The following is a 13,725-nucleotide window of genomic DNA, read 5'->3' as shown; positions in this document are numbered from 1 at the left end:
CATTAGAAAATGTTAAAAAATTTAACTCTGTGCCTATATTCACTATATATAAAGTAATTCTCTTGAATAGGAATCAAATAAACACAAAGAAAGTATTTTATAATTACTTTATTATGAAATATTAAGTAAACAAAATAGTGAAAAATTATAAAATTCTTGTCTTGTCTGCACCTACGGCACACCAGGCAACATCTCGCGGCACACTAGTGTGCCGCGGAACAGCGGTTGAAAAACGCTGCTTTATTTCATACAGTATATGCTTAATTTCTGACTAGTCCTTTTCCATTTTTTTGGCATTCTCATTAAGGTCCTTGAAGGTCTCACTAAGCTTCTTGGAGGTCTCATCAAGTTTCTCAACGGTTTTTAGAAGATTCTTGAGTAACCTTATAAATGTGGTTCTGAACTCTGTGTCATCTAGTAGTTTACTTTTCTCCATCTCTCCCATTCGTGACATGCTTCTGTGTCTCCTCATTTTGGCTGCCTCCCTGTGTTTATGGAGTGGCTTTGTGTGGTCAGTGACCTAGAGGGGCCAGTAGTTCAGCTTCCCCAATCACCTGGGGTGGTCACTCTTGGTACACCTCTTCGTGGGCTGAGTGCAAAGTCTTGGTGTAATTGAGCCTTGATTGCTGTTGGTACACTGGGGGGAATTGACCTGAAGGCCAATTGGCTGTGAGGACCTGTTGTGTCTATAAAAGAAGAACTGCTACGCTGCAGACACACTTATGGTGCAGGCCTTGTTTCAGTGAGGCTTTGGTGCTCACTGAGTTCATCTCCCAAATGTTTCACGGTAGTTTTGATTTGCATTTCCCTAATAGTGGAGTTGAACATTTTTTTTTTTTTTTTTTTTTTTGATTGACCATTTGTATGTCTTCTTGGGAAAATGTCTAGTCAGGTCCTCTGCCCATTTTTTAATGGATTGTTTGCTTATTTGGTATTGAGTTGTATGAATTTTTTTATATATTTTTACATAATGAACCCTTATCTGAGCTGTTATTTATAAATATCATCTCCCATTAGGTTGGCTGCCTCTTTGTTTTGTTGTCAGTTTCTTTGCTGTACCAAAGCTTTTTAGTTTGATATAGTACCATGAATTTATTTTTGCCTTTATTTCCCTTCCCTTTGGGGTCAAATTCATAAAATATTCTCTATGACAATGATCCATAAGTTTACTATGTATATTTCTTCTATATTTTATTGTTTTGGATCTTATATTTAAGTCTTTGATCCATTTTTAATTAATTTTTGTACATAGGGAAAAACTGTAATCTACTTTCATTCTTTTGCATGTGGCTTCCCAATTTTCTCAACATCATTTATTGAAGAGGCTTTCTTTTCTTCATTGTGTGTTTTGGACTTCTTTGTCAAAAATTATTTTCCCATAAACATGAGGTTTTATTTCTGGGCTCTAAACTCCATTCGATTGGTCTGTGTATTTGTTTTTCTGCCAATACTATGTTGTTTTTTATTATCGGATCTCTATGATATAATGTGAAGTCAGAGAGTGTGGTTCCTCGGGCTTCATCCTTTTTTCTCTGGATTGTTTTGGCTATTTGGAGTCTTTTGTGGTTCCATACAAATCTGACAATTATTTTTCTGGGTTTTTTTTGTTTGTTTGTTTGTTTTTTATCTTTGCATTTCATTGTGTCTTTTTCAATCATTTTTAATCATGCTTTGTAGTTTTCAGTATATAAGTTCTTCACATATTTTATTAAGTTTATTCTTATGTACATTATTCATTTTGTTGCAATGGCAAAAGGATTTTTTTCCATTTCTTTTTCTGAAGTTTCATTGTTAGCATATAGGAAAATAGTAGATTTTTATACATTGACTTTGTATCCTGAAACTTTTCTGTATTTATTTATTGTTGCTAATAGTTTTCCTGTTGAGCCTTATGGATTTACTATGTATAAAATTATGTTATCTGCAAAAAAAGTGACTCTTTTACTACTTCCTTAGCAATTTAAATGCCTTTTACTTTTTCCTTATGCCTGATTGCTCTGGCTATAACTTCCAGAACTATGTTTATTAAGAGTGGTAAGAGTAGACATTCTTGTCTTGTTCTGATTTTAGAGGAAAACTTTCAATTCTTTACAATTGAGTATGATTTTATTTTTTCCTTCTTTTTAAAAATATTTTTTATTGATTTCAGAGAGAGAAAGGGAGAGGGAGAGAGATAGAAGCATTACTGATGAGAGAGAATCATCAATTGGCCACCTTCTGCATGGCCCCCCTGGAGATCTAGCCTGCAACCCAGGCATATGCTCTGACTGGGAATCAAACTGTGACCTCCTGGTTCCTGGGACAAAACTCAACTACTGAGCAACATTGGCTGGGCACCATTGCATATGATTTTAGCTGAGTGTTTTCTCAGAGATTATCTTAATTATGTAATGATACTCTCCTTCTATACCCATTTTATTGAGTGTTTTAATATAAATGGATGTTGTACCTTATCAAATACATTTTCTGCATCTATTAATATGATTACATGATTTTAATTATTTCCTTTGTTAAAGTGGTGTATAACATTGACTGAATTGTATGTTGAATTATCCTTGTGCCTCTGAAATGAACCCCACTTAATCGAGATATAAATATAATATATATATATATATATATATATATATATATATATATATATATATATATTTTTTTTTTTTAACGTACTTTTGTATTCTATTTGCTAGTATTTTGTTTAGGAGTTTTGCATCTGAATTCATCAGAGATATTGCTGGGTAGTTTTTTTATATATATATATATATATATACTATTATCTTTGCCAGGTTTTTGTATCAGGGTTATGTTAGCCTCATAAAATGCTTTAGGAAGTATTTTCCCCTTTAGCAATTTTTTGGTTGAGTTTTAGGAGGATAGGTATTAAATCTTCTTTGAATATTCAGTAGAATTCACTATGGAAGCCATCTGGTCCCAGACTTTTAATTTTTGGGAGGTTTTTGATGGTTGTTTCAATTTCCTCACTGGTGTTCAGTCTTCTTAGATTTTTTCATTTCTTCATGATTTAGATAAGGAAAGTTATATAATTCTAGGATCTTACCCTCTTTTCTAGGTTGTTGAATTTAGTGCCATATAGTCTTTCATGGTATTCTAGTATGACTCTTTGTATATCTGTAATTCCTTTGGTAACTTCTACTTTTTCATTTTGAATTTTGTTTATATGAGAATTTTCTCTTTTTTCCTTAGTGAGTCTAGACAAAGTTTGTCAGTTTTATTAATCTTTCAAAGAACCAACTCTTTTGCATTAATTTTTATATAGTCATTTTGTTCTCTACTTCATTCAATTTTGCTCTAATTTTTATTATTTCCTTTTTTTCTGCTGCACTATGTTTCTATTCCAGACCAAGAGAGAATATGGACTACCATTTACCCAAATCAGAGACAATCTTTATCTTTATTTCTAACAGTGGTGGCCAAGTGGCTTGACTAAAGATATTAACTGACATTGAGGCTAACCTCCCCTAATAACCCTCTCTAGGAGATTTAACAAATGTATGTCTAAACATTTATTTAATTTGTCTGCTTTGAATATCTTTCAGGTAAAATATACAGAGATCCTGATTACTACATCCCCGGGTAAGTAGAAAATGAGTTATGCATTGTGATTCCCAATGAACCAGGGAAAGTAACAAATGCAATATTGCTTATAGGTTTGGTTCAGGGAAATAGTATTTGGATTAAAATACAATTAAAAGTGAATTTTAATTATTTTTATTCCCATCTGAAAATTAAAAGCTAAAAAAAAAATAAAAAGAACTTTGATAGACAATAGGCATACAAAGATGAAAAGATGCAGAATCCTTCAAGGATTTAATGATCAATCTATTGTAGTATATCTTCATTTAGGCAAAATTTGATTATACAAGCACATTTTATCTATAAAAAGTGGTTGGCATGTTAATTCACACATTTGTGTATATACTTCTCAACTTGCCTATTTCTGATTATGTATTTTGGGAGCCAAAATTACCCATGACTTTAAACAACATTTTTATAGTCATGGAACCTAAACATATATTTATCTATTCAAAGAAATATCTATTAAGCAAATCAAGTTAACACTTATAAAATCAACTTCTGATAGACCCCTAAGCTTGCGTTTTCCTCAATCTGACAACTTTCCAGCCCCTTAAAATGGCTTTATATAGTATTGTAGAAATATCTTTCATTTTTACTTTGATATTGGAACCCTATATTTTTATCATAGATTTTGGAACTGAAAAGAACAATAGGGATTAAATAGTTTAATATTCTTGACTTATAAATAAGAAAATTGTAACTCAGAATATATGTTCAAGGCCACCCATACATAGTAATGATATTTTATAAGTTGAACTTAATTATTTAATTTACTTAGATAATTTAGATATATTTCTACAAAGGACTTAACAATAAAATAATAATAAAATATAAATAACAACTTTAAAATGTAAACTAGAGAAATAGGTATATACAAAAATAGAAAATTTGGGCCCTAGTAAAAAATAATATTTAAAATTTTTGAGTGCCATTTAATGTGTCTATTTTTTAGAGGACTATTTCAGACATCTTCTGAGCAATGGAGAATCTGATATGACCCAAAACTCAGAGGTACACTGGCCTCTGGGATATAAACTTATTAATTTGTTTTTAATAGTAATTCATCTTCCACATAAAACACTGCCACACATTTGTGCTTAAAGTTTATTAGATATTTGCAAAAGACTGAAGCTATTTGAAATTGATAAGTAAAATATATATATATATATATATATATATATATATATATATATATATAAATTTGTTAGGCAACTGCTTCTGAATAATTTTTCATTTGAGATGATTAATCATCTGAGACCTGCCTATAGACTCAGAGCACTGCATTATAAATCACATCTTATTTTTATTCATAATAAATGAAATCATATTCATTTTTTTTGGATATGATTTATCATTTGCAGATTGGATCTGCTATTTGTGTGAGCTACAAAAATAAATGGATTGTCTTATTAAAAATTCTTTACCTTTTGCTATTAAATTCTCTGCATAGCCAGGGAAAAACCATGAACAGTGTCTCCGCCGTATCCCAATATTAAGTTGCATTGAATTACTGATGGAAAGAAAGGTTATGAATGAGTTCCTTTTATAAGAGAATCAAAATGCATACTAGCCTCTGGACTTTTCAAATCTTTTATCCAGGTATCATTTGATCTGTAATTTTTTAAGGACGTCTACTTGCTATTTACATATATTCTGTCTTCTTTCAGAAGCATGGTGAGTAATATAGGTGTTAAGCCTTGAGATAAGAGTGTTGGTTTTTTTTTTCTTTTGATACAATTCCCTCCAACTCTCTGTGATATGTGATCTCAAAGTTAAAGCAGTTGCTACTATTTTATGAAATGTCACTCTCACTGCCTGGCAGGTCTCTGTTCCCAGACTGCTATTGTGAAAGCTGGTCACCAGGGCCATCTTTACTGTCTGGTGACAATGGCGGATGTCTGCTGTATTCCTAACAGGATTACTCAGATGAGATTGTAAGGAAACTTAATCAAACACCAAGAGAAAATAGGATTCAGGCCTTTAGGACCAGCCTTGCATTACAATGCCAGCACTGCCAGCTACTATCTGTATATCTTTGGACAATTTACCTCTATGAGCTACAAATTCCTTATATGCACAGTGGGGATCAAAATAAAATGCATCTGAGGGTTCAGTGAGCACTGGCATAAAGAAAAGCTTTCATAATTGCTATTTATTGCTGACATTGCATATAAAGTTAGGGAAAATACATTAATATTTCTGAATCTCAGGCTTCTCTAAAGCAGGGAATGATAATAGTATTTTGGCAGAATTTCCCTGGGTCTTTGATACAATATATGTAACACAGAGAACAGCATCTGGTTGTAATAGGCAATCAATCATTTTATTGCATCTTCCAATATTTCTTTGGCCTTTTATTTCTTACACATTCCTGTCAATGAATATTTACTTAATAAACACAATTTTAAGGGATTTTTCAGAGTGAAAGTCTGAGCAAGTAAACAGGTAGTACACTGTATAGTTAAGAAAACAGATAAGTTAGGTTCTAATCTCAGCTCTGCCACTTATTCTCATTTATAATGAATGAGAATATTCTTATGAACTTCAGCAAATATATGACTGCTCTGTGCCTTACATTCCTTACCTTTAATAGAGAGATGCTATAATGCCTATTTTGTACGATTGTATAAGGATTCAATAAATGAGTATCTAAAATACACTTCAAGTAGCATCTGACAAACAGTAAGGGCTAAATAAATACTTTCAATCATTATTCCCTGAAATAAGGTCCAAAAATTACTTTTCAAATTTACACACACACACACACACACACACACACACACACACACAGAGGAAGGCATGCTTGCACACTTGTATTCACTCACTCGCACATAAATGTATCTATTATACATTGGTTGGCCAAGTCTGAACAAAACAATAGTTTACCTAATATCAAATTTAACTAAGAAATTAGTTAAGAATTTTGTCTAAAGTGGATTCTAATAAAATAAATATTTTTTTTCCTTATAGGGAGGATGAGTATTATATTGAAGACACACCAATTTATGGTAACTTAGATAATGTGGTCCCAGGTAAGTTCCATTTTTACAGAAATTAACACCCCCTCCTCACTTAATTCCACAAATAATTTGAGTTGGCTTATTTTTGTTACAATCACATTTAAATACCCTATGATAACATAAATTCAAGCATGGTTAGTATGTTATTTGTCATGTATTCCCAAAGCCACACATTATCAATTGCATTGCAGCACTGGGTGTAAATTAGCATCCGGTTTTCTATATGCTCTCCATTTCACTCCAGCAGTAATGAGAATACAGGAAGACTCTATTTCCGTGAATGTTGACACACAAAGACTTCTGTGAAATGCTATTTCTAGAACAGAAAGTGGCCCAACCAGGGAAACAGTGTTTTATGCACTGTATTCAAAAGCAGTGAAATATCTGGAATAATAAATACATTTTCTGTTTTCCCTTGTGGAAACTTGTTCTTTGTAAGTACAGACCCTGGGGCTATTTTGATGGCAAGTGGGGAAAGGGAAGAGCTAAATCTTCATGGAGTGGGTTATATATTTTTGTGCTGATGTAACAGGTCCTCATCAATTCCCATCACCCCTTATTACTTGAAACATCCCAACCACCCAAAACAGAACACATCAAGTTCCTCAAAACAGATCACTGTGATCTGATCCCAGAGCCTGATGGGAGGAGCCAAAGGCTGATGCTAGTGCTCAAGCCTGTGCTTGCCCTGCAGGCACTTGACTTAATGCTGGACAGGAGAATTGGGCTTCATTCCTGCAGGTCTCTGAATCTCAACACAGAGATGTCCAGGAATGGACTAAATGGATCTGGATCTCTGCATATCAAAACAATGTGGAATTCTCCTAAAGTTAGGAATGTGAGGGTTTTATAGGATTCAAGCATGTATATCATTGTTGTCTTTCTTCTATAGCAAAGTGCCCTATAATCTCGGCATCTGAGGAAACAGGAAGTGTTTTTCGGCAATGAACTAGTAAAATGAGTTTGCTCTCCTGTTTCACCTTGTGGACTCCTTGAGGACTTTGTTGTTTATGTATTCTAGTTGCTTGAAGCTACCATATCTACAATTTCCATGTCTAAGTGAGCACAAGGGTCCTTCCCACAGGTTCTGATGTAGGCGGTCCAGGAATCTGCTATTTAACAAACCTCCCAGGTGATCCAAATGCATGTTTTCCATGAACTACGCTTTGAGAAATATCACTATATGGACCCTTTATTTTGTGTTGCTTTCAGAAAGGGGTAATTGGGAGGTACTTTGTACTATAGTAAATATATCTTTAGTTTTCTATGGGGTCAAATTGGAGCAGTCCACTTTTCTGCCAAGTCCCTAGCCACCCTACCTGTCACTAATTCTCTTTCCTGAGAATAGGCTTATCTGGGCTAAGATAGACATTTTAAATAGGCATATCTGGGCTAAGAAAGACATTAATGATTCACTAAGCCTGTCCCCACAGGCTGAAATGAGTGCAGGTCTGCTAGCTGGTGGATGCTGCACAGAAACTCCAAGTCCTTACAGTCAGCATTAGACAGCCCAACTTCAAAATAGCCTAGCTGAATTGTCCTGTCATTTATTTATGGAATAAAAACCATACTCTAAATCATTTTTTAAAAAATGACGCAAGGTTCAGAATGCCGCTAAGTAAAATATTTTACTCACAGAAATAATTACCTGATTGTAATCATCAATGAAGGTGCACTATACATTATTCCACCATACATCATTTGCAATTACACTTAAATAGTGTAAAACAGGCAAAAACTTAACTCATGGGACCTCTACAACATCTAAATGGTAGTTTGAAACTATCATGGCCTACAATGATATTTTAAAAATGGCTATGATCTAGTCCTTATCCCAAGAGACCTCCCTTTGTCTAATTGTTAATGCTATTGGGCAAAAGACTTCTTTCCTAACCTGCAGAGAGCAGACTGTGCTATCTTATCTCTGCGTTTTCATGACAAAGATAAGTTAAATGGTTCTTGGAGGTTTCATATTTACAGCTAAATGTTGCTTGGGTCATGTCTCTTTATTTGTGCCAATATATTTTGTTTATCCATTGTCAGTCATAAATCTTTCAACTCCCCAGAACAAATGGATGAAAATTGCTATGAACAAATGAAAGCCCGACCAGAGAGATTTGTGAATGAACTACAAGAAGCTCCCCCGCCTGCACCGGTGAGTTTTGTTTTCTGTATCAAGGGTCAAGTTTAGTGGAGATCACAGCACAGCTGCAGGTTTCAAGAACAGAGAAAGAGTACATTCTGATGCACAATTGAGGTAGCTGTTAGAACATTTAGAGTAAATGTGTAAAGTTTTTGTACCTGAACTCTAAAGGGAAACTGAAAGACAAGTAAATGCTATTTAGACTCAAATTCAAAGATTCAAAACTGTGAACAATTACAAAGGCAATAGATTTGAATGGAAAAGTGAATTCTCTTCCCAAATAGTCAACTAAAAGAATTATATGTATCATAGAGATAATATAAGAGTTGACACATGTATAAGATACATAAGACCTAGATATTGGAAATTTATGGGAAGAGGAGGAAAGAAAGGAGGAAAGAAGGGAAGGAAAGAGGGAAGAAGGGAGATAGATGTCTTTAGTTAAAAGGTAAATGAGCTGGATATAAAACACCATGCTTCTATTTTATATTTGCCTTATATTAAATTTAATACAAGTCTTATGGCTTTGGTCTTATGGCAAGAGATGTATTTACACAGAGCTTAATTAGAAATAGGCAGGGAGTAGCTTACGCAAAAACCTAAGGAGAATTGGAGAGTTTCTATTTTTCCTACCACAATCAGCTCAACATCTTCAGACAGAGCACTTACTTCATCAAAAGCCATTCACAGTTCTTAGCCTACATGCTGCTGAGGTATAAATTTCACTTAAAATAACTCTTATTCCTTCTCCTCCCAGATTTTGTTTCTTCAATGATATGCACTCTTGCTACTGTCTAAAAAACAGCCATAGGACAGTATTTTCTATGCAGTTGTGATATGTCAGGTCTGGCATTATGTGCTTTCTATGTATTATCCTCTTAAATTCTTTGAAAGAGGTAGTATTATTATTCCAGTTTGACGTCTTGAAAAGGATGAAAGACTTGCCCTAGAGCCCAATATCAACAGTACAACGATTGAAATTTCTTTTGAGAGCCACATTTTTTAAACTTAAACTTCTTATAACTGTCACTTTTTCAAAATAGACTCGCCAGGCCATGGTATTTTGTGGAAGAGCCACACTCAAGGGGCCAAAGAGCCGCATGTGGCTCACAAGCCACAATTTGCAGACCACTGTCCTAGAGTAATCAGGTACTAGGTGGGAAAACAGAATTCAAATTTAGTCCCATCTAACAGAAAATATTCTCCTCCCTAAGATGGATCACATCTTGGAAACTTCCCAATAAGGCAGAATTTTTCTATTTTTCTTTATATGAATTCCCTCCACAGCCAAAGTTCTTGAAATTTTTAATAAGAGAGCAAAATGTGGCGAAGTCTAAGGAAAGGTAAAGTCGCCCTCTGATGGGCAAATCTGTCATCAGATGTTCAATTGATCGTAAAATGTATTTTCACATAGAAGGAATGAAAAACTGCATGTAATAATATGACCTGCTAAATCCATAATAAGCAAAAAAGAAACCTGTAAAAAAAAAAAAAAAAGATGATCATATAACTACACCATCTGAAATGTAGAAATTCACAGCACCTTAGCTACTAGTATAAAAATCTGAGAATCTGGAATAGAAGTAGCTATTTAATACATATGACTTGAATAGGCCAGTTTTATTTGAGTTACACGTGCTTTTACCTAAAGTGGAAATTGTGCAAAACCTTAAAATGTCCTTAAAAGTTTGCTCTTTTAGCCAAAACCAGTTTGGCTCAATGGATAGAGTGTTGGCTTAGGGACTGAAAGGTCCTGGGTTCTATTCCGGTCAAGGGCATGTACCTTGGTTGAGGGCATATCCCCGGTGGGTGGTGTGCAAGAGGCAGCAGATCGATGACTCTCTCTATCTCTCTCCCTTCCTCTCTGTACAAAATCAAAAAAATATATTTAAAAAAAAAAGTTTGCTCTTTTATAAATTATACCAGAGGCCTGGTACATGAATTCATGCATGGGTAGGGTCCAGATCGGCCCTGATCAGGCCTGGCTGGCCAGGGGGAGGGGACGGTGGAGGTTGGCTTGCCGGCCTCGCCCCCTATCTGGGTGGGAGGACCATTCAGGGGCAGGGCCAGCTGGGGAGGGGCTGCAGGCAGTTGTGGAGCTGGCCCTGCCCCCATTAAGGTAGAGGGGGATGATCAGGGACGGGCAGGGTTGGCTAAAGGGAGGGGCCATGGGTGGCTGGCCAGCTGACCCCACCCCATGATTGAACTCCCAGTCAAACGGACAATTTGTATATCAGTCTTTTATTATATAGGATAATTAACAACACTTTAAGTAGATTTGTCTTTATTCTATTATATCATTCTCATAAATTTATTTTCACTAACTAGAAGTAATTTCTTTAAATTCCTTCCCCTTTGAAAATCATATATACAATTCAGAACTTGTAATTTCAGCATCTCAATCTTCTATGAAATGGGAAGAGTTTATCAGGAAACCTAATAATATAATGAGTCCACAAAAATTCTCATATCCTAAACAATATGAAAGACACAGTGTGTGCTTGCTCCTCTCTTATTTTCATGTCAAAATCTCCCATGAATCTCTCCTTTCCCTCCTATATCAGAAGCACCCTCTCTTCTTTCCAAAGCCAACACTACTACTTATGATCTTGACCATTTCTCCTATTTATTTCCATATCTTGCACCTTAAATAATTTGTCTCCATTTTCCGCTTTTAAAACACTAATTATTACTATTACTATTTACCAATATACACAAATCACCCCAATATTTAAGAACAAAACTTAACTTCAGCTTATTTAACTCCTAAATTTATTCTTACTTTTCTCTACTGTTTCCATTTCTTTCCAAAGATAAGCATTCTTTTACCTCTGGCCAGATATTTTCTACCCATGCACTCAACTGAAATAACATGCTGGAAGTCACAAGTAATTGTACCATGTACAGTTCATGGTTCTTTCTCAGGATCACGGTTTTTGAGCTCTGCAGCACTTGATAAGGTTGACCAATTGTTGACCAGACTTGTATTGTTGGGAATGCTGTAAGTTATAAGTACAGAAACCCAATCCAAACCACTTTAGCATAAGAGGAAAATCTCTGGCTCACATGACAGGGAGCTGTAAGGGAGTAATTATTTCTGAGATGACTGAATACGAGGGCTCTCTTCGCTTCTCCTCCCTCCTTCCCTCTTTCCTTCTGTTACTGACTTCATGCTCTTCCGTTACCACAGACTCTTCCCTTGAGGTTGGGCTAGCCTCTGGAAGACCCAGGTTTTCTTCCTCCCAACTCCAGGAAACAGCACGTTTTCTATTCCTGCATCTGTACATAAATCCCAAACGTGCTGCATAATTGGCTCTGCTGAAACCACATGCCTTCTATTCTCAGACCAATTTCTATTGCCAGGGAGATGGATGGTGTGATTGGTTCCAGCCTAGGTCACATGCTTAGTCCCCTGCTGAGCTTGGGGTACATCCCTGTAATCCAGACCGGGGGGGGGGGGGGGGGGGGGGGCATTTCCCAAAGGAAAATGAAGAATTATCCAGTTTGCCTGAAATACAGAGTTTATGCAGGGGAGTAATAGGAACCAATATTTAAAAGGTGGGGTAGTATCAAGCATGGAAAACCTTGAATGTCAGGAAATGAAATTCAAACCTTAGGATAGGCTAACCTTTTGGAGACATGACAGTAAAAATGTGAATGTTGTGCCTTTGGAAGGTAATTTGAATATAGCATATAAGCTAACCGGCAGTTTCTTGCTTTTCAGAGAACTTAGAAATTCCCAGATGTCATCAAAGTGAAAGAATGGGCTAACAATGAAAAAATTAACATGTCTCTTTTTAGGCAATCGATGAATCACAGATGTTTTATGCCTCACTGAGTCACAATTGTGAGGGGAAGCCCAGAAAGCCCAGGAAACAAAATATTTCTGTATCAGACAAGAATGAAGATGAGCTGTTACATGGAGTGAACACCAGCCTTCCTGAGACTACCCTGGTGTACAGTCTCCCACCCGCGAGCCCGGCAATAGAGGAAAACATTCACGATGATCCCGTTAGACTGTTTGGATTGATTCGTGCTAATAAAGAACCTGTGACTTAGCTGGATAATGATTCAGCTCTTATTGAAGAAGATTGTGGAAAACAACAACAAAAAAAAACCCACAAGATCCATCTATGACACAGCGTGATGTGGCTGGGTGATGATCTGATCATTTGTTGGTGGGATGGTGGTTTACCTTTTTATCCAGAACTCATGTTCCTGCACACGGAATGGGATGTCATGAAAATTAGTTTTTTGAATTAGTTATTTCAATTCACTTAACAAATGTCTAATAGTCAAATGTAAAATAAAATCAGGTTTACAAATTGAACTTGATGGCAAAGTCACAACTTCACCAACAATGCTTAATACTAAGTGAATAAAACAAAAAAAATTAAAGTATTAATATGTTCTGGAACACATAGGAAAAAGAATAAAAGTCCATTTTTTAAAAATTTCTCTTTTCTAATCAAGGTGAAACACCCCATAATTGGAAGAAATTTCTTTTTATTTTATTGAATATAATGGGGTAACACTGATTAATAAAATTATATAGGTAACACTGATTAGTAAAATTATATAGGTTTCATGTGTACAATTCTATACTATCATCTGTGTATATTCCCAAAAGTAAAATCTCTGGGTCATAAGGTGGAAGAAAATTCTGATTGAAAAGCATGGGAGGCATTTAAATACATTCCTAAGAGAGGTAGGGTACTCTTCATAAAAAGTGTTTTGTGCCAAATAGAAATATATTTGTTAGTTTTAAAAATTGTTATAGAATTAATGCATGCTTCTGTAATAATAAATAAGTAGCAAAAAGAATTCAAAAATAGCCTTAGCCAGAAATAATCATTATGAGCAACTTCCTAAATATTCTTCTAAATATTTTTCTTGCTCATGCTCAGGTACATATATCAATTGTGGTGTTTTGTTTTTTTAAATAAAAAAGAGGAGTGATTACTGTAT

The 13,725-nt window shown here is 35.0% G+C and overlaps 1 protein-coding gene across 2 annotated transcripts in view; it reads left to right on the top strand.

Moving 5' to 3' along the window:
• Positions 1-13,087, top strand: part of TRAT1 (T cell receptor associated transmembrane adaptor 1) — a 34,721-nt gene extending 21,634 nt beyond the window's left edge. For both annotated transcript variants that reach the window (XM_084874074.1, XM_084874075.1), the window contains 4 exons: positions 3,555-3,591; positions 6,565-6,626; positions 8,681-8,769; positions 12,559-13,087. In XM_084874074.1, the coding sequence (XP_084730200.1) occupies positions 3,555-3,591; positions 6,565-6,626; positions 8,681-8,769; positions 12,559-12,816 (446 nt within the window). In that variant the 3' untranslated portion in view covers positions 12,817-13,087. The remainder of the gene's footprint in view (positions 1-3,554; positions 3,592-6,564; positions 6,627-8,680; positions 8,770-12,558) is intronic.
• The last annotated feature ends 638 nt before the right edge of the window (positions 13,088-13,725 follow it).

Source organism: Pipistrellus hanaki (genome assembly GCF_964339955.1).
Source record: "Pipistrellus hanaki genome assembly, chromosome: 2".
Taxonomy (NCBI): domain Eukaryota; kingdom Metazoa; phylum Chordata; class Mammalia; order Chiroptera; family Vespertilionidae; genus Pipistrellus; species Pipistrellus hanaki.
Note: the sequence above shows the minus strand (reverse complement) of the source record. Positions and strands in the feature narration are given on the sequence as shown.